Here is a 24724-nt window from a genome sequence, read left to right on the forward strand (position 1 = left end):
TGGGAAACAGAAGAGCCACTTCCTACGTGAGGGTTCCAAAACACTGATAGTCCTCCTGAAGTGGCTGCATTTTGCAAAAATATCTCAGTGTTTAGCAGATCAGGAGTTGAAACGTAATTGCTCCTCTCCAACACACATCCAGGCTACTTGTCAGACAGCACAAAGCCTGACTCCAGCCATGCTTTATACAACGTGAAACAGCTTCATCAGGAGCAACTCAAACCGGCATGTCCCAGACTATGCTGACCAGGGATCAGCGCAAGGGGTGGGAAAGCTGAGGGCAAAACCCATGCTCCAAAACCCCTAGAGAGGTGCTTTGCAGGAAAGTCGGCTGGAAGAGAGCTTACTGCCTCTGACAGTACCTCTCCTTGCAACCAGGTCTCTCCCCTGGCACCTGCCTGCTTGCCACTCCTCCTGCTTACCTGGCTCTGGCCCTTGTCAGACCTCTGCACCCGCCGGTTCAACTCACTGTGTTTGCAGGAGGAAGGGAAAAAAAAGTTTTTCTCCTTAATTAGCTTCATCAAAGGCTCCAGCAAATGCTACTGACAGCACAGGGGTGGGATGAGTGTTATGGGGCTGAAAGGTAGAGCTAAGGCAGTGCAGGGAAGGAAGAGGAGGAGGAAGAGGAGGAGGAGGAGGAGGAGGAGCAAGCCTCCCCCTTGTCAGCAGCACCCAAGCCTTCTTTACTGCTCCTGGGGCCACACCTCTAGAAAGATGGGCCAGACAGAAACCCAGACCCCACACAGAAGGTAAGTGCCCTACCCAAAGATGAGGGGTAGAATGGGGAGCAAAGGAAGAGTATGTCCATCTTTATTTTTTTAATTTTCTTTTTTTAAATTATTTCTTTCCCATTTAGTTCTCTGTCCCTTCCAGATGAAAATGTTTCTTCATGGAAACTCGTTAAAGCATATCCAAACTGACATCCTCCACTTCTTTTTTTTTTATTCTCTTTTAATCACAGAGATCTATTTACAAATTAAGGCTGATTTCAACAGTGTCAGCTAACCAGAAATGACAGCTTTTTTGGCAAAAACCCACTTGCTGGGGAAAAAAGATAATTGCCCAACTCTGACAGCAACTCAGCATACTGCAATGGGTTTTCACACCTACTAATACTTCTACCTCCTGCCTCAGCACTCTATAGATATACCATTAACCCACACAAGGTTGCAGTAAATATACAGTTTTCAATTCTTATGCCTTCTCTGTTGTTTATTCCTCAAATATCCACGCCATCTTAAAATGAGGCATTTTTTTCCTCCACAGTTGTAAGAATTCCAGTCCAATTCCCTCAGTTTTTAATTCTACACAAATATTAGTTTAATTTCCTTAGCACTGGAGCTTGAGGCAAATTTAGTTGCTCTGTTATTTGGTTTTCCACATTTATGAGTGCATTTTTTAAAAGCATTTCATCTCATTTCTCTTCCAGGATAAGCTTATTACTAGCCAAGCAGTTAAACAGCTAGCACATAGCGTTGCCATGTGGGAGATCAAATGATATGACCACAGCAGGTCCAAACACAGCTACAAGGGTATAGCAACCTCTTGGAGCAAATGAATCACTCTCACAGAAAATTCCCTGGGAATGATTTTTAGGAGTGGCAGAGTTAGTAGCTTTGGAGAAAGTCAATCACTTCCCTTCTGTGCAGTACAGGCTGCCAAAGTTTGCCACAAGGTATAATTGGGTATCCTCATCATGGCAGAATACATAGGAAAAGGCATTCATCAAAGTTATGCTAAGCAGTTACAAAACTGTAAACAAATGTGGACCAACTATTACCACCTAAGTTATATGAAGTACATAAAGTAAATTCTGTTTTGCTCTTGCTTGGTGGTTGTCACCAAGCACCAGGCAGGCTATTACCATGTGACTCAGTGCTGAGAATTTTCATTTTCCAAGCACTTCGTTAATTTTAGTTCATTAATCCTCACAGTATTCTATAGAGATAAATAGAGTTAGTTAATTTATAAAAAATTACGTTTTTTTACTCCAGGTATGTACCTTGGACCAAATTGTGCTTGATTTTTGAAAGAGGTCCCCCTCTGCTGGCACTAAACAACTTTCAAAGGTGCCACCCTGGAAGCACAGGCTGAACATGGACATGCATATGTCAAATTATTTTTGAAAACTCCCTCAACTCTACCAAAGGAGACAAAACAGTATTAAACACTGGATGTGAATGTAAGAGTCTCTAGCCTCCAAATCCCTGCTCAGATCATTAAATACGACCTCTCTTATCTAAAAATCTTACTAAATTCCAGAGTAACAGCACATAGAACAGTTAAACCCTTTATGATTATCTATTAATTCAAAGTAATGCCACTTTCTTCAGTTTCCATTTGAATCCGATCAGGTGATCACACACTAGGCACTGAATTCAATAAACATGAAAGTCCTTCTCCGGAAGCTTAATTTAGAACTATTTGTTCCCTTTCAGAATAAAATAAATCTTCCTTAGCTTCTTTTAAGCAGAAAAGCAAATATACTATGTCCCTTTATCCACTTGTGCTTAGAGTATAATACATACTCCAGTAATTTCCTATTATAATGGAATATTTGCACAGGTTGCAAATTTATCCCGGAGGAATGAGGAATCTAGTGAATGGACACATACATTTATTATACTGAATACTCCAGGTAATGCTGGCCTATGATATCAAGCCAATGCTGAATGATAGCCCTGGTATAATTATGTAATTAATTAGCTCTATCATAATTTTTGTTTTATGGCACTAACTTTTATGTGCCACTAGTCAATTTAATGGCATTTTAAATTGAAGTAAGGCCCCTGAGAGAGATGCTACTTACTGTATCACAAATCTTGTATTCAGATTTCTTTTAATTTCAAAAGATGACCTAATAAAACTGCTTTATAATTAAATCCATTCTAACAACTTCTCCTATGTGATTCTTTTTCTTCTCTCATTTTTAATTATGAAAAAATTCCAATCAAAAAACACTTGCCACCATAATTATATACAAAAATCAGCGATATCTTTTTGTACTCTTGCTGCTCTCCTCGCACAGCAGTGCACTCCGGCTACCTCTTCTGCAGAACTTTACTAGCATCCCCCAGAGGTGCATTGAGGAAACTGCACCTTTTACACTTAAGAAACTAGACTTAAATTTGCTTCCATCTTGTTTGAAAAATAGTCAAGGCGTGGGAAGGAAAGGGAGCAAATCCCCACGTACTTTCTATTTCAGACAGGCGTTTACAAGTATTCTGGTATGACAAGATGTACTTATCACATAAACCAAGATCAGCCAAAGGAAGGGAAGGGTGACCACGGCTCTCCTCCACTCAGTATGGCAGTGCCCCTCCATGGGCCACCTCCTATTTCCAGCTGAAAAGGCAACCCAGCAGTGAGCACTGGCAGCTTCCCTGGGGCTGTGGTGTCATACAGGAGCAGTCCTTACCACTTAGGGTTTTGGCACCTTTCCTGCCCAATGCTCCTCATATGGAAATCCATCAGGATCTCACCCTGACACAGCGCTGTTAGGATATGTCCTCCATGAGATAATACAGTGGTATTACACTGAATAAGAAATATGAGCAGGTAGTAGCAAAACAATCCCTATGAAAGGAAAACAAATACGTTTTCATGTATTTTCTTCTACACAGTGAGCAGCTGTATCCATCCGGAACATGATAATATCACTGGGTGGGAGCAGAGCTAAATGACTCCTTTCTGTGCTGATGATGATACATTAAGGGTACCTTAAATGCATGCAGTACTTTACCATACGTAAAGCATGGTAAACACAGAACAATACTTCTGCCTCGGAAAGCCATCACATCATTTCAACCACCTGTGCCTGGGAAATGGATATATTGGAGGTACCCAAGATAACACACAATATAGTTAAGAGAGTGCTTGATAATACTGGATGGTGCAGCTAAACAGATTAAAACAGTATCATTCCCCTGAAGAAATTATCATATTCTGTTCCATTTCTACTTTCTAGAAATTAATAAAATAACAGACAGATATGGAGCGTAAATGGAACTTGAACAATTTGTACTTGGGTTTCTCAGTAAGGCAAGCACAGATTTTTAAACATAATTGAGTTTTAAAAAACAGCAATATTGGAAGGGAGGTGAAAGAGGACTGTCAACCTCTTACCATTTGCTGTGTTCTTTCTGAAGTTATCTAGAAACTCTTCTAGAAGCTGTGACTGGTTTGGAGGGGGTAACAAACTCTTTGGGTCCCTGGAAATGTCGCCATCTGACCAGGACGCACATAAGGGTTGCTGGGTCCCACAATGGTTCATTCTCAGAGTGAGCATGACGGTTCTCTCTGAAAACAACTCCTCCATCTGCCTGAGGTCAAGATCAGACACAGCCTCTCCATTTATGCTCAGGATTTCATTGCCTACTCTGAGCCCTGGGAACATACGAAAGGAAATAAATAAATAAATAAATAGAAGAGGTCACAAACCAAACCTTATGTTGATACACCTTTTATTTTTGCAGTTTTAATTCAAATAGCCTGACCCTACCACAAGTCCACTAGAATTGACAGCAGCTTTATTTGTGTTATAATTATGCAGATGGACCTCATGCTTCCTCTGATAGCTGTTACACATAGTACAGCAATCGAGTTGTTTCTTTTTAAAGATACCACAGAATTTGGTGGGTAGGAGGGCAGCACAACTTTTAAAAAAAGGTTAGAATAGAGGCACCTCTCATGACTCAGATACCACCAGTGTACAGCACCATAACACTTATTATCTGGGAAGAACAAGGCACTAGTCACACAGATCAAATCATTCATGCAAAACTGGAATAACAGCGGATGGAGTCTTTAAATAGTTGCAACTGCTGCCTTTCAAGGTCAGCAACAATCAAGTGGTCATTACCCTCAGGTAGCAAATGAAACTGTCTCCATTTTTCTGGGTTTGTCTCTCTGCTTTTCAGAGAGCAGAATGCATGTGATCCTGCTGTGCTGATGAAGAGAAGCACGATTTCTGAGCAGCACAGTAGAGAAGGCACTCACAGAAACACATGCAGAAAACTAGTTGGGGGAGAGAGAGGCTACTTTTCATTGCCCACAAAAGTGGAAGTGTGAGATGAACTCTTTCTCCAACCTGTTCCTCTGTGCAAAAGCACTTGATTGGATGGCTGAATGCAGACTTTGTCTCCAAAGGTGAAAGGATAATTCAATCACTCTGTGTACATTATCTTTCCTAGTATCACATACTTTCCACCATCTTCAGGAAAGAAAACTATGAACATTAAAAGCCAAGAACCGTTTCAGACAGCAGTACTAAAGCTCCTTCATGTTTTGGGACTTAAAAAAGATAATGAAGTACAGTATTAAACATAAATATGATACAATACCTTCCTTGTATGCCAGTCCATCAGGGAGGACATCACTTACAAATATACGGGTGAGGAGATGCTGATGTTCATCAACTTGAGCTGTGACAGCAAAGCCTGAAGTAAAAGAGGTTTAAATGAAACAAACCTTCTCAGAAACCTTTCCTTTTATTTTGTGTATTTAGTAGACTCTACACAGAGGAAGGATGCTTCTCTTGAGAACACACCCATGGAGCATAGAGAACACAACCATGGAGCATTACATTGTTTCTCAGTTACTGTAAGACCTGTTAAAGTTAACAGGATTTTTCAACTTCCAGTAAATGTCATGCTGTGCTGTAAAAAGCACCAAATTACATTTCAAAAAAACAGTTTCTACCTCAGCCCCATATGACATTTCAATAACTCAGCTAATCATTATGGTAAGAGTTGTGCAGTGTGTCCATCAGACATAGAGGTGTCTTAAACAGATCCAAAAATTGGAAATCAAAACTATAAAGCAGCAAGTCCAAATAGACCAGTGAGTGATGCAGCCCAGAAGGGAATACTTTATACCACCAGACTCGCAGCTGAAGACCAGCACAGAGCTGTCTTACAAAGGTATCCTTGCAAGGTATGTAATTATTCTTAGGCATAACTGTCTCCCACATCAAAAAAGCCTGTCAGAATTTGTACCAAAGGATCCTCTGTTGATAGTGTGCCAACAGAGGATCCCACTTGACCATGGCCTGAGACCAATTGTATCAATCTTGGCAAAGGACATTTGTCTCCTGACAATTCCGTGCTTGAATTATTTGTCCAGAGCAGTAGATCATAAAGTGGACCCTTCCCAAACATAAGAAATGAGCTTGCCAGTGTAAAACAACCAGTTTGGGTCTTTTTTATAATGCCTTGAGACCTTTGCAGACTCAGACTTTTGAGCAATCAAGGATGGCTCTACCTGTTCTCAGAGACAGAAAAGTCCTGAAGAGAGAAAGTAAACAATAATAAGAATAAAAAGAAAAATTCCTGAGAGCTTACCAAAATCAGTTATGTTTTCAGTCTTTGTAAGATGAACGTGATAAACATTTAAGGGACAAATTTCTATTTCATCATACACCTGTTGGAAAAAAAACATAACAGAAGTCATCAAATTATGAAACTGCATAGAAACTGCAAGCATCAAAATCCAGTGGTACAGCATGAGAAATAAGCACAATATTCTTTGCATCAATAAAGAGCCAAAACTTGCTGTCTTTACAGAGAACTGTGTTACTGTGCAAACGTCACCGGTATCAGTGGGACTAAATGCAGAGTACGCTAAAGATAGAAACCCCAGCCTGGAGTAGAGACTGACACTTTGCTTTTGTACCAGAAGCCCAACTTAAATGGTTCTTGAAGAAAGTGTTTCCAGGGCCTAACCACCCAAATGTCTGCATAGGCATGGACTGTGTGAATGAGGATGGCAGAATGCAATCCAGGAACAGCTTTAAAACCTTATTTTAGATCTAAATCACACATATCCATAGGTGATAATACAACTGTAGCTACAGACATCATGGGGCTTTATCTAAAAGGAGTCACACTTTCCTGGTCTACTATGTATTCATATGGTTCAGGAGCACAATATTCAGTATTTTCATCAACGAGTCTTCTGAGTTGTAGGCCATAGTGTCTTGGCTCCAGCTGTTTCATCTAAGGAATAAAGAGAAAGGGGTTTGGAATTTTTATTTTTTTCCAGAATTCCAGAAGTCAAAGATGTGACACACACACAAAAAGCTTTTTAGAAATCATGCAAAAGCCATCCTCAACAAGTAATTTCCTAACTATTTTTGTGGTATAAACAAAACTAGCTGCATTGCTTAGAAGATAAGGTTTGAAGTGCAATTTCCATTTTCCCTTACAATCCTCTCAATTTCTTTCATAAACACTATGTCTTGGCTATTAGATTATCTGAGTACTGTTATATGTTTCCAAAGGTATCACAACCATTTTCTGTCCTTTTGAACTTACGCTCACAACCATCTTTTTCTGTCACAAATTTTAGGGACTCAGTTCTGCTCAGCAACTTTTTCTTCTGATGGACAAAATTTACATGCATGTACGGGCTGTAAGAAAAGAGGATGAGATGCAAAGCAGGTTCCCTAAGGATTTGCCTTTACTGGATTTTATTTTTATTGCTGGGTTTCATCTATGATCAGAGAGTTTCAGCTATTTTTTCTTGCCACATGAGGTCAAAACAAAAATCCTGTCTCAACAGGAAGTCAAAGGGAAATAGGAATATTCCTAAAGGATATTAGCCTGAAAGTGTTGAGCTGCTGATAGGAGTCTCCCTGAAAATCAGGATGCTGGTGAGACCACTGCACAAAACATTTCATTTTAGCATATTAATGGAGCAACATTTCTGAAACAGAAGGAACCAACCTTTCTAAAAGAGGACGAATGACTGCCTCCCTGAGGGTTATTTAACCTCTTTAATGCATCTCTGTAGCTTACAAAATCTAAATCTACTGAGTAACTAGTAATTACTTTAACATTTTAGTATGTGTAACAGTTTACAAGTTGCATGTGTTCTGTATCCTGAACAATTGTATTCAACAGCACATTTTTTTCTATACATGTCATCCAAAAGCCTCACATAGAAAACATAGATGAGAAAAGTATAAACCCCATAAAGGAAGAATGAAGGGGGGAAAAAAAAAAACCAACCCCTTTGAACTTTATGCTTATACACATAACATTCAAACATGTTCTGTTAGGAAGAAAGATTCCTTACACTCACCAGAGCAGAATGAAAATGTAAGAAGGAAAAGAACCAGGATAGATGAGCAGAAAGTATTCAGCATTAGAGAATGCTTATGAAAAGCTTTACACACAGAATAGAAAGAAAAAATAAAACAGAAAAACATTTAAGAAAAAAATCAAATAACTTAATACTAAGTTTTCATGCAATACAGACAATGAAAATTAAAAGTCAGCTTTACAATTACAAATATTTTGGAATGATGGTGTAAGAGAGGTAAGGAATTTCCTTTTCAACTTAATGTAACGTTTATAACTTTTATTTCCTCTTTCAGAGGTCTTGCATGTTACCGTAATCACTTCCAAATGTTTCAGCTCTACCGCGCCATCTGCTGGTCAAATAATGTCTTAGACAATCCCTTTAGCCTGACTAAGTACAGACAATTTTTAAAAAGTAAAGCTAGGCATTAAACTGTTTCTCCACGATTCAGTGTCCATCAGAAAAAGCAACAGGAAGATAATATCTTCTCAGTGATGCCATGGAGAAGCATTGTGACTTGGCTAATTCAGTGTGCTTATTTTGATTTAAAAACTATAGCTCACCCTGGATTCTTAAAAATTTGTGTAATTTAATAATTGTTTGTTTGTTTACAACATTGCAGAGAGCCATTAAATTGGGTCCTTTTCTCCATTATAAGTCTCAAAATTCATTAACTTCTAAGCCAGTTGAATGAGCTCACCTGTAAGTTCACGCTAACCTACGCCAAAAGCTACAGCTGGGTTTTGTACAGAGCAGAACTCCTTTTTTTCCTGTTTTTCCCCTTTACTAGTGAGGTAAATAAACTATATTTACCAGTTGTCCGAAAGAAGAACTTGAGAGTAAAAAGTTAAGTTTTTCCAAAAAGCTTGTTTGCATAATTTAAGCGCCTTGAACCACAAAGCTAGAGCTAAATTCAAGCACTGACACACACAGAGACAAAGGTGCTAGGTACGCTGAGATGCTCTAGAGATGGTGGCCTTTTGTCTGTAGTTAAAATTGGTATTTCTACTTTACCTTCAACCTGTGACTCAGTTTTCTGTCCCAAGATTTATACCAATTCCTCTCAAATCGTTGGCACTAACTTTCAGAAGAGGATGCACTCTTTGAAATTAAGTAGAGACGGTATTTAATTAAAAGCTTAAAAGGGTTCTTTAAGAAGCAAACACATATGATAACCTTTGTCACAGCAGTCTTAAATGTCTTAATCTCACGGCATTAACTCAGCCAGTCCCCGTTACTCTCTGTGATTAACTTGTACAGAACAACTAGGTTCACTACAACGACAACATAGAATGGACATGTGCTGAGATCTCTCAGGGCCTGGCTACCTGGCAAACATCACCGCTCTTTAAGTACTCACTGCACACTGTCTCAAGCAATGCTTCTTGAAAACGCTATTACGTTCCTTCTCAAGTCCATAGCTATTAACAAGGTGCAATTGTACATGAAAAGTGAGTACCTTGCATGCCAAAGACAAAACATCTTCCACCCTGTGCTCTGGCTTGAGGGTCAGTGCCACTCCCTGGCCATCACAGAAGTGAACATACGTCTGTGTCTCCCAAGCGCTCTCTTTCTGAATGCTCTCTGGCACTGAGCAGTAGACATTCAAAACGTCATCAACTTGCTGCTGGAAACAAGAAAGAAATGTACAGCATATGTGGATGTTGTAAAAAACCCCAAAAGTACAATTACATTGGCAGTTTGCAGTGGATATGTATTTAGACACGGTACTCTGTATTTCCCCATGGCAAGACACGGACAGAGTTCAGTTACCTGCTCTCATTCACTGTCGAAGACTTGATTTTCTTGAGAATAGATTGCACTTCCTCTGCATTCCCATTATGGGCTTTTATGCCTTTATCTTACATTAATTGCTGATTTAATTCGAAGTGAAAATATGTATATACCTGATATTATATTGCGTGGGAATAAATTCTAAAGAAGAACTGACCTCTACAATTTTTACCTAATTAACAAATGCAAAAAACCCAGAATGACTGCAATTTTGACAGAAAATGGTAACATAGTAAACTTCCAGCAGAGAGCACTGTGGAGCAAGGCTTGCCATAACATAATAACGGACTAAAGCAGGAATAAAGTTTCCTACTCACAGTTTGAGAGCGTATTGTTCCACAGGTAGCATAGGGTATTTGCCTGTTTACTATTTTGCTTCACATTCACCTTCATTCCAAAGCCACTCCACTAGATAAATTAACAACATCCACCCTGAATAAATACCCTGTTGCTTTCTCACAGTTCATTTTCACACTTTTTCCTGTATTGCACTTCAGGCTACATGTTTCAACGGAAGCCACACAAGAAGAAAAACACTGAGAGCTGCTCAGAATTTGGAGTTTCACCTATATATTTGGGTCTGCCTGTCCCGTATGTCACTGAAGTACCCACATAAAGGTATTTCGGTTTACGCAGATAGGGTCCCTCAATTCCCCTTACCGTCACTGGAAAGGGACAATAACCTTGGAAAGCAGCAGAACTGCCACCCAAGACATATCTTAAGATACACCTGTTCTTAGGAGTGCCTACCTCCCTGACGCTTTCTCTTTACAATTCTGTTTGTTTGTTTGAGTCAGGGGCAGAGGTGGGGTGCTGTTGACTACACAAAGTCCCTTGATTATGCAATTCTTCCTCCTGGCTCTGCAGCGACACAAGCCCAGGGGTGCACTGCAATTAAATCTCCAGTAAAATCACTGCACAGGGACTGCTTCCCATGCTGCAGGCAGCAAACTTATTGACAACAATCTACCAGTAGCAACATAGAGACCAATATTATTTTTTTTCCAAATAACAACTGTGGCTGTGAAAATGATGTAGTAAGCAATCCTATCCAGGTATTTACCAAACAATGCAGAAATTCAGGTTTCAGTCAACCCAGAGTATGGCACAATTAAAATTTTATGCCAGACTAACGCTGGGTTTGGCAGAATGTTAATGCACTAATGGCATTCACAAATCCTGTATCTCTTGTTTAACTGTCCCTTTTAACTAGCTGAAAATGAAATTTCAATTAACACAGGTCCATGGAAATCCTACTAAAATCCAGTAACTACTATACATAACATGAATCCTGTTATGCTACTGCAACTAATGAAGTGATGAAATCTACACCAGGTGAAGCTTCCCCTTGGTGGCTGTGGTTCCAGACTGCTCTTCAACAGCAACTGGTGCTGTTGAAGAAGATAATTCCCATAGAAGCGTGGTCCTCTCAGAAAGCACCAAATCAAGTTCCTGTGAATAAATGCTGACCTCCTTCCCCAGCGTAAATAGCAGAAAGGAGAAAGGTCAAGGCAGGCAGGCTGCAAGAGTTTAGCAGGAATGAGTCAGACTGAATTCTCCGGCCACTTCTTCCAGTGAAAACCAAAGCTATGTTGCCTCAGCTAGGGAGATGTTCCCAGAAGCCCTGAGGTTTGTAACTACCAAAGTGGTTTATTGCACTGCAACGGTAATTCTTCAAATCTGTGTAACTGAAATAAATCTCACTATTGCCAGAGATCAACAAAACCAAACCCCAAAACACAGAGGATTAAGGTGATGAGAAATGGGATTAAAGCTACCTTTTTTTCCGGAAGCTTTTAAGACAGGACAGAAAGTTCTGCAGCCAATGTGTGATACTTCCCTTTCCTGCCACGTACACTGGTGCTCAAGCATACGCCTTGAGATAAACTCGCCTCTGTTATTAAACATGACTATGTTCCTAAACTGCAGTCAAGGTACTGTTGCTTCGCCCATATTTTCCATCTCAGAAAATCTGACATGAAAAGGGATTTTTTTTTTCCTGTTATGCCTGCAGTGACTAATTCTACAATAGTTCATTCATTCATTGCCACATAAAATTATAACAACCCATCCAATTTTCCAGAAATAGGCGCCAGGATTTGCAGACTGTCACACATTGTGCCACAGGGCTGCTGCAGGACCAATAGGTTACTTCATAATTTCCTCCCACTGTTTGCCTCTGGTTTTAGCATCCTTTTCAGGGAAAATACAGCCTCCCTGGCAGACTTCACTATTCGTCATTCGCTGCACTCCGCAGGTAGCATTTTATAAAAGTTTTGATGCTGTTTTTGTTTTTCATTTGAAAGCAGCCAGTGAAACCAGGCTGATGCCAAAGTAACAGTTTACAGAGTTATGATGAATCATTTCTGAGTTGTTGTATGACTCATCAAAATGTCAAGATCTTAAAAGTGCCCACACGATATTTAGTTCCCATTAAAAAAAAGGTTTGAGAAATAATGTTGAGATGATGATAATAACAATAATAATAATAATAATAAGAATAAGAATGTTTTTCTAGAAATAAGGTTGTGTTCTAGAGCTCTGCTTCAGGACATATATTGGGGTATTTTCTAGACTTGAAACACAACCCTGCTAACCTTTGTAAAAGTCTAGCCTAAAATCTGCAGTGACATTGCCCCCCTGACAGTCCCCTCTACCTGGGGAGCAGGGCTGCAAGCCCCTGCCTAAATTTGGAGAAAGCTGCTTTTATCCAGAGCTGGGTCAAGAAGCCAGATGACATCACTTCCCTGACATGGCACCAAAGGGAGGGGACTTCATTCTGACTGCTCCCTGGCACCTTCAAAAACTTTCTGTCTTCTCAGAAAGGTTCAGGAAGAACAAACGGTCTTGTTAGGACAGAGGACAGGAGACTCACAGCAGACCCCACTGCACAAGGCATCACCGTTGACCTACCAACGCCAAGGGGGCTGGTGCTAAACCGAGGGACTGGTGTCACAGCCTTTTGAGAGAAACTTTCAGAGGGTGCACACAGAAGATTTTGTGTCTTCTCATTTTTAGGAGGGACCAAACCTTTCCATGTTTTAACAGGGCTGGACAGGAATGAATTGTGTTTGCTGTCTCTGAGGTGGGTAATGGATGTTATCTCACACCACACCCAATAGTACATTCTGGAGGAATTTCTAAGTGTTCTCTACAGGAGATCATTTCCCCCAGAAATCCCTCATAATTATAATTTATTTTGAAAAAAGAGGGGTAATTTGGTTTAAATACTTTCCACCCCAGGAAATAATGAGTGGTCAACTAACTAAGGAATTCAGGTGTTTCGATGTACTCCTTCAAAGAACAGACAAAATGTGAAGATATTTTCAGGAAGCAAAAGAGTGTTTAGGATTAGCTGCTGTCAGTGGGAGATGCCACTGTCAGTGGTATAACTTCTGCATAATTACATATTTCTTTTTTATCTACCCATTAAACGAATGCACAGGATGAGAAAATAAACCATGTAGCACATAATGATGCAAAAAAACGCAACATAAAAACCTATGAGAAATTATGAACTTTGTCCAAACCTTCCTCACGAGATTCATTACAGCTCTTCATTATAGTTGATCATTTTCAAGAGCAGCATTTCATTTTAAATACAGATTTTGACTTTTTGTCTAATACCTGGTACACACACTCAGCTGAAAGGGAACAGTACTGTAGTATGTTTTTTTTTAAAGTCTTCTTTCAAGTTTTAAACTGGATTGAGGGAATATCTGGTTCAGGGAAGAAAGGAGGAAAAGGGACAGGCGTTAGAGATGGGAAGACAAATACCCCTTTGAGTCTGGCACATGTTGCCATTGAAGAAATCCAGCTACAACATACAGAAAACAAAGTCCAGAAACACTGTGCCTAAGACTTAATTTGAATTTTTTATTTGGAGCCTGAACAAGCCTACTGAGGGAGAAGGATTCTGTCTATGTAAGCCCCGCAGTATACAGACAACACTCAGCGGTCCTATGTTTATGCAGTTACAGATTTTGGAGCTTTGCTTCCAGACTGGGCATGGAAACGTTATCCCCAGGGAGCTGAGAGGGACCATGACTCATGCCAGGCAGGGACAAGCAGTAGGTCTCCTCCTGGGCACTGAGGACATCAGCCACAGCTATTTACTGGGTAATGCTGTTGGGGGGATGCCACTTCCTCTTCCTTTACTTGGGCAATCTCCAACTATGTATTAACTCACATTTCTTTGCTAGTATGCTCCACAGACTTTAATTAAACTTTATTTGCCTTTATACTCAAAATACACAGGTTCTGTTGAAGTAGGCCAAGGGGAAAAATACACCTTGGTTTTCACCATACTGTGAAAGATGCTTTCAAACAAGCTCAGTCCCAAATCTCTTGGACACTGTAAGGATTAGTGCTGTGAAGAAGCTTCTAGGGATTTTTTTTTCTTTTTTTGAAAAAGGCTACCATGCATGTTCAGAAACTTACGTTAAAGTGGTTTTATTAGCAGAATAATATTCCTACCATCTAACACTAAGTGCATTTTATGAACCTCTGTGGGGTTTCTGAACCAGCCGCATCATAGACTTACTGAAATATATTCAGGAATTTAAAAACAAGATGGTGCAGAATGAGGACAGGCATATCTTACCTCAGCAGAGTTGGCTGAATTCTGGACACCAGCAAATCCATGTCCTCCAGCTGAATCAAAAATCTATTAAAAAAATTACAATATTACAGATAGAGAGGTTAAACAAATAAAACCTTTTATTTCTTACCTGCATTATAAATCCTTTGAAAAAATAAAGCTGAAAACTAAATTAATAAATATCTATCAACTTTTTGTCCCTTTATTCTGACTAGAAGAGGTATCAAAGAAATAGAAATCTTCCTCTATAAAGAAATTTAAGCAAGTTTTCTCCTTCAGGCTACAGGCACACTCACATTCAAATGTATAAAAGCATTCATGTCCTTGTTTTTTCCTATTTATTCTTTAGCAATAAGACTAAAGCAATTTACTTTTAAATCTTATACTACGATGGAAGTTATAGTTTCACCCTTTGGGATACTGTCAGCTACAGCTAGCTACAAATCTCATGATTTACAGGAAATATTTCAAATCATAATTGCTGTTTTCTAAAACTTCTTACCCTATAGTTTTTCATCTCTTCTAACCAAGCAGTTAGTTTGACACTATCAACAAAAACTTTCAACTTAGCTTTAAGGCATACTTGACCCAAAACCCACACTATTAAGCAGTGAAAACAGCTGACTACTGCGTCTGCTCTGCAGTGATGAAAGCATAAACTGAGACACGTTCCCCATCTGTTTTGAAAGCTTAACTACCAGTATCTCACAAAGGTGTTGGGTGTACTAGTGAAATTTTTAAAAATCCAATAAATGGCTGTGGATACAATCAGGTATTTTGGTGATACAGGTTGTATAAAAGCACAGATAGACCTATACAGTTTATACATGATGTTGAGATTTACACGTAATAACATTACCTTCCTGAAGTGCAAATATAAATAGCATTTTTTTAAATCCTTTTGCAGTCAACAAATCAGGACCCTATCAAACTTACATCTGAGCTTTTTTGTTTAGATTTTTCTTTTTAATTTTTTTTTTTTTTGTACTAGCAAAAAGCCTTTTGGATAATCTGAGACAACAACAGTCTCTCTTAAAATTTCATACGATATCTGCCAATGCAAATAAAGGGCACCACTTCTGAACTTCCTCTTCCTTGTCTCACCCATAGACATAATCAAAGTATTTTATTGTTTATGATTTCTCAAAACGATTTATCACTTAGACACAAGAAAGCAGATAAGCATTTAAGAAACTGAGGATAATGTAAGCCTAGACATCCCCCATCTGCTACAGTGCAGTTTTATTAACTGATTTGTAAAAGGCTGAACGCCACTTCATTAATGTTTACAAAAGCCTCCCAGCATAGAAACTCTGAACCTTTTTTTTAAATTAGTACCACAAAATTAAACTTAAGATAAAATTAAAAATTTTTCTGACACAACAGTGTTCAAGAATATACCATGTAATTTTGAAGCTAGGGTTCAACAGATTAAAATATACCAGCTCCAGTCAAATGGATTTTAATAAAATCAAAAAAAGCAAGACATTTTTAACATATTGTTTGACACAGACATCACAGCACAATGCACAATGAGCTCTACTTCTCTGCTTAACCCAATTTCCCAGTGGGCTGAAAGAGATGACAAGAAAGGCAGCCTCAGGCCTATTCTGATTTTGATATACAATTATGTGCATACACTTAAGTCTGAGCAAAGACATGGCTTCCTTTTTAGCCACCTTCTAGGTTCATGGGTCAGGTTTCAAGTCATGCCCTTAAAAATTTCTCACTTTTATGGGTATGAGTCACAGCCCAGCATCATTCATATGCAACACTCAGAATTTACATTTCCTTAATTTTATTGTAGGATGTTTAATTAAAAAAAAAAAAAAAATCAAGAACCTCAGCTCACAGATGAAAACGGAACATGTTCTTGGTCCAGCTGATTGCAAGGTTTGGAATAAGGAGGGTGAGGACGTGCTGGGGGCACCTCTGCCTGCACCAGGACTTCCTCCTCCATGCACAGAAAAGCACTGGGAGGGTGGCAGGAGCCTCCTCTCCTTGCCATGGAAATAAGATTCCCCATCCCTGAGCTTTGCAAAATCCCCTTCACAGGCTATAAAGCATACAGGAGGATGTATTACCCAGTTAAAAGAAGTGCGAGGTATCGGCTCCACTGGGAACGGAGCTAAGGGGCATAAAATCCCTTCCCTCAGGCCTCTTATTAATAAAGAAATAGAGCTGCAGGACTCACAGACCAGCATTACCTGCTGGGGAACACAGGGGAAAATATGTGAAAAGGATGACCCAGAGAAAGCATCTCCTTCAGTTTCCTCTTTCATAAAACAGATTTGAGTTCTATTCTCACACAATTTTACCATGTAAAAAGTCACCGCAAGAAGCTTCATCCCAGTGTAACACATAGGTAAATATTTACCTATTAAAAATACAAACCACTAAACCAGAAAATCCTGACATGTTGTTTTGCAACATTAAATCTATTGCATCAACGCTGGGACCACTGCAGTATGCGTACAGATAGGCTTGTTTAAATATTCCACAAGTAGATTACTAGACATGCAAGGACAGCTAATTTTCAAGTGCTGATCATAGATTTTTAACTAATAAAATCAAAATACAAGGGCTGGGGAACAATAGGAACAAAGTCACCTAATGAACAATGCATGAAATACTGCTTTGCAGAAGAAATGGCAGACATGGCAAAGGCAAGTGAAAACAGCAATGTTTTGAGTGTGGGTCTACGTCTATGCCTTCTGGCTCACCATCAAGGAAGTGTCTCTGCTGTAATTTACCTTTGTTTCAGGGATAAGGCAGAGAACTTTGGTTTCACATTTAACTGTGTTTTTATTGAGAAAATACAGACTCCTGAAGTGTGGGGTTTACACCCAATGCATGCACAGGCCATTAGTTTCACAAAGAGAAAAAGACCCTGTGAGATGCTGTAGTTTCAGCAATGCAGCCTTTCAGCAGGGGCACACATCAGCACAGCCCCCTTCCCCAGGGCCAGCCTGCCCCAGCACATCAAACCGGTGCCAAGCCTTCAGCTGGTGTAAACTTGCATGGCTTTATTAGTCTGCTGCCTATGCCTACAGCTGGCCTCCTGCATGACAGCAGTCTTCTCCTGTTGTCTAAAACGTACTTCCAAGCAGCATGTGTTGCTTTGAGATGCCATGCCAAAGACATGCAGCGGTCTCTCCTCTTTTTCCCTTTAAGACTCACCAGTTACTTCATATTAAATTGCAATAGTATTTCAGAATGCCAGCACTATGTCAGGACATACTGTTATGGACTGTGCATACAGACTATCTCCAAAGAAACTTCCAAACAGTTTGCAATGTGCCAGAAGACAAGTTTTGTTAGAAATTCAAACCTGATGGTCTTGTGCTGCTGATAATAAACTAACCCACTGGGCCAAAACTTCTCACCAATTTTATTTATCACAAAAAACCCCAAAATTAGATATATATGCTTCATAAGTGATGTTCCCATTGCAAGTCTGCCATGTCTACTTGAAATTGTGAATGCAGGTGTGATGGACAGACGTCTCCTACCCCATGCACCAAAAGCACCTTGAAGGATCAGCCTCAGCAGAAACAAGCCATTCTATGCTACCCTCAGCAGATAAGATCTACCTGAGTTATGGAAGGTCGCTTTTCTTTTCCTTTTCTTGCCAATGTGTCCAGTCCTTTTAGTGAAGAAAATAAACCCTTCTTATTTCGGACCCTTTGTGACAGAGATAGGGTACGCTTCCTGAGAGCAGCTTCATCCCTGGAGCAGATCTATTTAAACACAGAGACAGGCCTTCCTATGTCACTTTCATAAAAGCAAAATATTGACAGTGATTTCAAATTGAGGCATCAAATGAGCGCTACTTCAGTTCACCTTAATGTAATATGCCAAGGTGCAAGGATAATGTTTTAAACTTTCAGAGGTGATGCTTGTTTTGGTATTCCAATGGCATGATAGTGTAATTGTTTTGTCATGGCGAAAAAGCAGAAGGTCATAGGAAGGGAGGAATTGAGAAAATATTGCTCTGTAAAACAAAAGAAGTTAATGAAAAGGCTCTGAAGAAGAATGATAACCTATCATTAAGATATGAAATTGCTAGAGGAAGAAAGACTCAGAATTGCCAAACATAGGAGATAAACGAGCTATGGTACTGAGTTATTAACAAGCAATACCACACCACACAGATAAAAACAGTGGCAGAGAGAAAACACATTCCCTGACAGGACTTTGAGGACTACTGTTCAGACTGACTTCTCATGCAGCAAATGTGGTCCACGCCCCTCTGAAAAAAACAGCCTCACAGCCCTGCCAAGGTTAAAAAGCAGAGGCGAACCTGCTACTGCCGTACTTCTCTTGAAGCCAACAAGGTGATGACAGCTTACAGCAGCTGAGGATCTCCCTCATTCTTCTTTGCAAACACAGCCCACAGTTCTTAAAAAGTGACTTCTAATTTTGTTTTTTCTCTAGTTCGAGCCCATTTTAAAAACACTTCCTCTTCAGGAGGGTATCAAACTGTTCTGAAAAATGGAGGCATCAAGGATCTCCAAAAAAGATCAGCTCAGCCCAGAAGGACCTGAATCACTTTTGGAAATTTCAGTGTTAGGCTCTTTTCACTCTAAGTGACTTAGCTCCCACAGATTTAAAACTCTTAACTCAGGGGAGGTGAAATCACCATGACAAGATTTCAGCACAATAACTCATTTACATCTGAAGAATATTTTGGTTTGTTTCTTTTTTTAGGTATAGGTCAGAAGTACCCAGGGAGTCCTCAGGGACCAAAAAAAGTCATGGCCATATCCTCATAGTTTCAAAGTCTGTCTGTAAAAGAAAATTTATTTTCAGTCAAGGAACAGGCAGAAAGGGTGAGAAGGGATCAGGGCTGTCTGAGCAATGCAGCACAATTCCACATTTAAGTAAAATATTAACGATGTCTTTGCCATGACCGCACCCATGAAAAGTGCATTTGGACTTACCAGTGCATGGAAGGATGAGACAGAGAAAATACCGAGCCTCCCCAGTGCCAATTTTGAAGGACGACTGGCAGCAGCCAAAAGGCTCTTTGGGTTTGGGAGCTCCCCACCTTGCAAACTGGCTAGGTAACATCGCATTCGGAAAAGGTCCATGTTAAATTTTTCCAGATTCTGTTCCCATTGCTGGATCTGTTTAGATATAAAACGGGACAATTAAAAGGGGAAAAATGTCTTTGTGGGCTGCACTGAAAATTCAAGCTCTTCCCCAAACCCATAGTAAATTACTTTCATCTGGTAGTATATGGATTAGATTAGTTATTCCCTGCCAAAACACATTCAGTCGTATTGTGTTACATCAACCCAAAAGATGGCTTGAAATAAAACAAAGCTGGTGGTCTTAAATGCATACTGACAAGATGAACATACCATGAACTTCGGGTAGTTTGACAGCCACAAAAGCAGTTACATAAAAACACAACCCTGTGGTTCACAAAGACTCCCCCCTCCCCTTCTCTCTCCCCTTTTTGGAGAGTACTTTTATTTCCTTCATTATTACAAGCTTAGATTGTATGGCTGGCTGGCTGAAAGCAAAGCGGTGTAGCTATGCTAATGCACCGTGCAAAGCAAAGTAGCTACAGACAGGTCCTGCTCATTCTTTACTATCGTCCTCTGGCCTCTCTAACTGTAAACTTGAGACAGTATTGGCAACACAAGCATGGGGTTTTTTTCTGACTAATAGGTTAAGACATACTTGCACACAGGCAAACTGCAAAAATGAGTATATATGCCCAATACAAGCCACTGGACCAAGAGCAAGAATGGATACATATTAAACATACTTAACACAGGTACATGTAGATATAACAGACAGCTTAATCATGTTTCAACGTAAAATTAGGAAAGTGAAGAGACCAAATATTTACTAGACAAATAAGAGTTCTGAATCAAAGGCTCATGTGACAGATCTTAAGTATTTCTGTAGATACACACTCATCTACACAAACACGTAGTCTTATGCACTGCACAAAAGCCAAATTTTGCTTTTCATTTCCCCAATTTACAGATCGGTAGTTGCAGCTAAAATCTACCCCACAGTGTACAATATACATGAATACAATAAATGGTACAAATAAAAAGGTAGCTGTGTTTAACAGAGTAGGCACATTCACACATGGGAAGGCAGAAAGGCAGGTCCATTAGGTTAATGTACACCAAGTTCATGTACTGAAGATTGTTAAAATCCCCTGATAATGCTGATCTCCCAGTGTCAGCCCCAATCACTGCATGTTGGTTGATCAACAGGTAGTTCGTGGCTGCAGAGAAAGTTCATCACATTTTCTCTAACATGCGTTGACTTCATACTTTTCACTGTCACGCCCTGCCTGTCCCTGTGCACACAGGACATTATCACCTTATATTGAGATTAGCCAAGGTTGGGACAAGCACCTTTGTGACTCAGAAAACAAGCTGACAAATACAATAAAAATCTCAGGTAAACCATGTCCTGCAGGCTCATCTAGAAGCAAAATCAGTTCAGTTTCCTTATAATGCTGCTAAATATCACAAGAACTAAACAAGTATCTTGCCATTTATTTTCAACAATGAAGAAACAAGCAATAAAAGGGTAAAAAAGGCCCTGTTAACAAAATAGTGCTTGTACTACAACTGGCAGAGACCTTACCTAGTCTGGCTTCCTTACACATGTGCTGACAAACTGTGGCATCAAGTTATGGCTATGTTTCTGGAAACAAGAGTTAATCTTATTTGGCAGGTAGAGTGAACAAAGGAAAAACAATATAATATTTTGTATATCTGCAAATGCAAACTTTTAATTTACAGTACACTAAAAAAAAATCTTTTATGGAATGACTAAAACAAAAGATCGACTTTACAAAAGCTTACAATGAGAGCATGATGAACTCCAGAGAAAAAGGACACAGACATACACATAACGAAGATGTCTCATCTAATCTCTTATTGCAGACATTCAAAACATATATCCTTTGCGCCTCAGAAAGAATAATTATTTTTTCTTTGGTTTATTTGATCATTGACCTTTGTTTTGCTTTCTTTGTGCTCTCAGACACCCCTCACAGGATTTTTCTGCTTGCCAGTACTTTACGCATGGGATGACTCCAATAGGAGGTTTTGTAATGAGCTCCTTCTCTCTGTTAACACCCAACTAGAATGAAAACATGGTTGTCAGCTTTTCACAAAGCCAAAGCTACAAGCTCAGGTGAAGTCTTTCCCTTTGAGATGACACCTCCATGGGTACAGAGCCAAGCCAACTTTGAATAGCTCGGGAACAAAGTAAGGCTTGTTCCGGGCACTGCTGGAGTAGAGCATCCTGTCCCCATTGAGCTGGACACAGGCATCCTTGTGTTTCTGAGACTGTCTTCAAGATCCCCATTAAACATGTGTACTAAATTGCATTTTAAAATAAAAATAATCTGAGAAGGGGAGTGGGGTACAACAGGAGGACATTCTGAAGAAATAAATTACAGTGTTTATCAGTCACACAGGATGCTAGCTAATCAGCTCCAAAAGCATTGGTAATCATGATGTTACATTTAATGGCATTAGCAAAAGCTGTAGGCAGGGAATTTCTGGGATTGTCTTGTAGTCTTATCAAAACCAGGGAAGTCTGGAACCAATTGGAGACTACGAACCAATACCAGCTGCTCTTTGTCTAAGCTTTTTAAACTATGATAATTCTTCCTAAAGATTTATATTCTTGAAGACTAAACGGGGGAAGCACACAAATAAAAAAGCAACAACTTCAAAGCGCAGTATGACCTGGTCCATGAAGTTAAATTTACAGCCTGAAGACTAGTTGCTGCAATCCTTATTCTGCTATTGTGTGAGGCAAATCTCTGCCCCACGTGGGAGGACTGCCTGAAAAACGGCTCAAGGACTTAACTTCATCATGCACAGACAAAACAGCCCTTTTGAAATCTGCTTGAAAGCAAACGGGAAAAAGTGGAGGCACCAGACAGCTGTGAGAGTGGCAACGGGTGACAAAGGCTAACAGCAGCATGAAGTGAGTCCACAAAGAAAGAAGAGATACGGCCCAACGTGAGGCACACTAACAAGCGAGTACACGTGAAATGCTCCCCACATGACCTGCTCAGCTGTTGTGCCTGTCTGCACCACCAGTTACAGTGTCTGGGGCATTCAAAAATCATCCTCTTCCAGTCACTGTTTCAAAACCTCCATGTGAATTTCTACAAAAAGTATTAAAGGTTTTTCTTAGAGGAAAAGGAGGATGTCATTCTCAGCACAGTCAAATGTTAGGCAAGGATTTCTGGGTTCAGTGGCAGCATGAGAGAGCCTGGGAGAAAGGCAAGGAGGGGCCACTCAAATGTATTCAGCCTCAGGATCCCCTTAAAGTAGATAGAAAAAGGAGGCTGTGGCAGACAGATAGAAAGGAGTAAAATATGGGAAGCCTTAAGAATTAGGGCCATGAATTATTTAGCCTGGACCACCAGGAGAACTCATGCAAGAAAGCGTGGTGCAGGGACAAGACAGTAATTACGTGGGGAGTGCTAAGTGAGGGGATGAGATTTTGCATGAGAGACTTAGCTCAGCAAGGAGTTTTTAAGCATTAACATACAAAGGAACACCAGCATGCTACTTTTGGCAGTACTTTAGCAGTAATGATCATTTTCAGAACATAAATAGCCAATTGTTCTCCAGGTTAGTGAAAATCTATTTGGACACTAAGAAACAATTATAAATGAATTACATTTTAAAATCACACTAACAGATGAGCTAAAGGAAGATGCTTGGAAGAAGGTCTCTGTTAATTCAATAACCCTGCTAGGTTTTCTATAGGTAAACTCTAAAGTAAATACATTCGGACCAGACAATACAGACCAGTGATTTCCAGCAGGTGACATGGGGATCCATAGTTCCTATGTGCTATACAGTTCTCTCTGCAGGTGACATTTCTAGTGGCACCTCCATCTTCACTCGAACATGCTTAGGGTTTGCAGACTGTAAAAGAGAGGGCCCAGAAAGTCCCAGCAAAGGCAGCACCAACAGCACGGCTCAGGGATGGACCCTGGCTCCTCGCCCTTCTTGTACTACAGTGCAAACAGCGTCTTCCCCAGGGGGCTGGGGAAGGATTGTCTCATTTTAAAATACCTGTTCTGTACAAAGTTAAGAAGAGCTCAGTGTGATAAAACCCAAACCAGCATGTGAATGGTGGAAAGCACTGACAGAAACAACACATACAAACTCAAGGTAGCAATACTTTAAGAACCTAGAGGAAGGATGGAAGAAACTTCCCGGACAGCTCACCTGATAACAAAATACCAGTGTTGCACTTATTTAAGGCAGCACAAAAGAAAAGATGCACATGGAGGAGGGCCTTCTCTCAGTGCTCAAGCCTTTAAAACTGATTGGATTTAGTAACAGTTCTTATACCATATAGAAGCACGAGTTCCTTGCTGACACAATTCACTATCTATAGCAGTAAAACATCCAGAATTTTCCCCTACGCAACATCTTCTTCCCAGATGGAAAGCGTCTCTGCAAGCTGATGTAGGGAACTCTACGGATTTAAAAGAAACTTCTGCTGCTGTTTTATATGAACAGTTTTTCAACCACATTACAAACAGCACCAAACTCTTTGCATTCCAGTCCCTGGTTCTCAGACACAATTCATACTGTACCCATCTGGATAAATGAGTCACTTGGTTTCTGGGGACAAGGAAAAGATTTTTATTGTCATTACTTCCTAAAGAGAACTCAAAGAAGCAAAAACATCACTCTTCCAGAAATTCCATTACTTTAAAGGACACTACAGAGATACTGTAATAATTTTCAGCTTGAAGAAATAAAAAAGGGAACATAACAGAGTACAACAACAATGATGTGCAGTTAGCAATACACTTTATTCTTCATTCTGCCTAGTGACTTAAAAAATGGTTAAGAAAACTTCATGAAGTAACAAGACACAGCTTTTTTTACAATTAATGTAATTTTTCTGCTTGTTTAGGAAGAACAGAATTTTCTTCATTTTTAACCAACACAGACAGAGAAAATATTATTCTCAATACCCCTGATAGCATAAGCACCCACATGTACCCAATTTACATTCATGTCAATAATCTGATTGAAACTAGCAGTACCACATGTATGTCTAAAGCTAGGGATGCAATTAAGAAAGCCACTGAATCTTATTATCCAACTGACTCTCCCCAAAAAACAGAACACCAGCCCTTTCTGCATACGCTCCCCCACCAGCTTCATTGTATGAGATAATGCTATGCAACTCCACGCTCAGTAATAGTTTATTCCTTTT

General features: G+C 39.8%; 1 protein-coding gene across 1 annotated transcript in view; it reads right to left on the bottom strand.

Moving 5' to 3' along the window:
• The window catches only part of TIAM2 (TIAM Rac1 associated GEF 2), a 98277-nt gene that overhangs the window by 46107 nt on the left and 27446 nt on the right, over window positions 1-24724 (bottom strand). The window contains exons 7-14 of the mRNA XM_074896519.1: window positions 19420-19605; window positions 18070-18216; window positions 14480-14542; window positions 9542-9709; window positions 6885-6995; window positions 6342-6420; window positions 5343-5438; window positions 4126-4386 (exon numbers count right to left, since the gene is read on the bottom strand). Coding sequence (XP_074752620.1) covers window positions 4126-4386; window positions 5343-5438; window positions 6342-6420; window positions 6885-6995; window positions 9542-9709; window positions 14480-14542; window positions 18070-18216; window positions 19420-19605 — 1111 coding nt within the window. The remainder of the gene's footprint in view (window positions 1-4125; window positions 4387-5342; window positions 5439-6341; window positions 6421-6884; window positions 6996-9541; window positions 9710-14479; window positions 14543-18069; window positions 18217-19419; window positions 19606-24724) is intronic.

The sequence above is a fragment of the Athene noctua genome, chromosome 1, assembly GCF_965140245.1.
Source record: "Athene noctua chromosome 1, bAthNoc1.hap1.1, whole genome shotgun sequence".
NCBI classification, from domain to species: domain Eukaryota; kingdom Metazoa; phylum Chordata; class Aves; order Strigiformes; family Strigidae; genus Athene; species Athene noctua.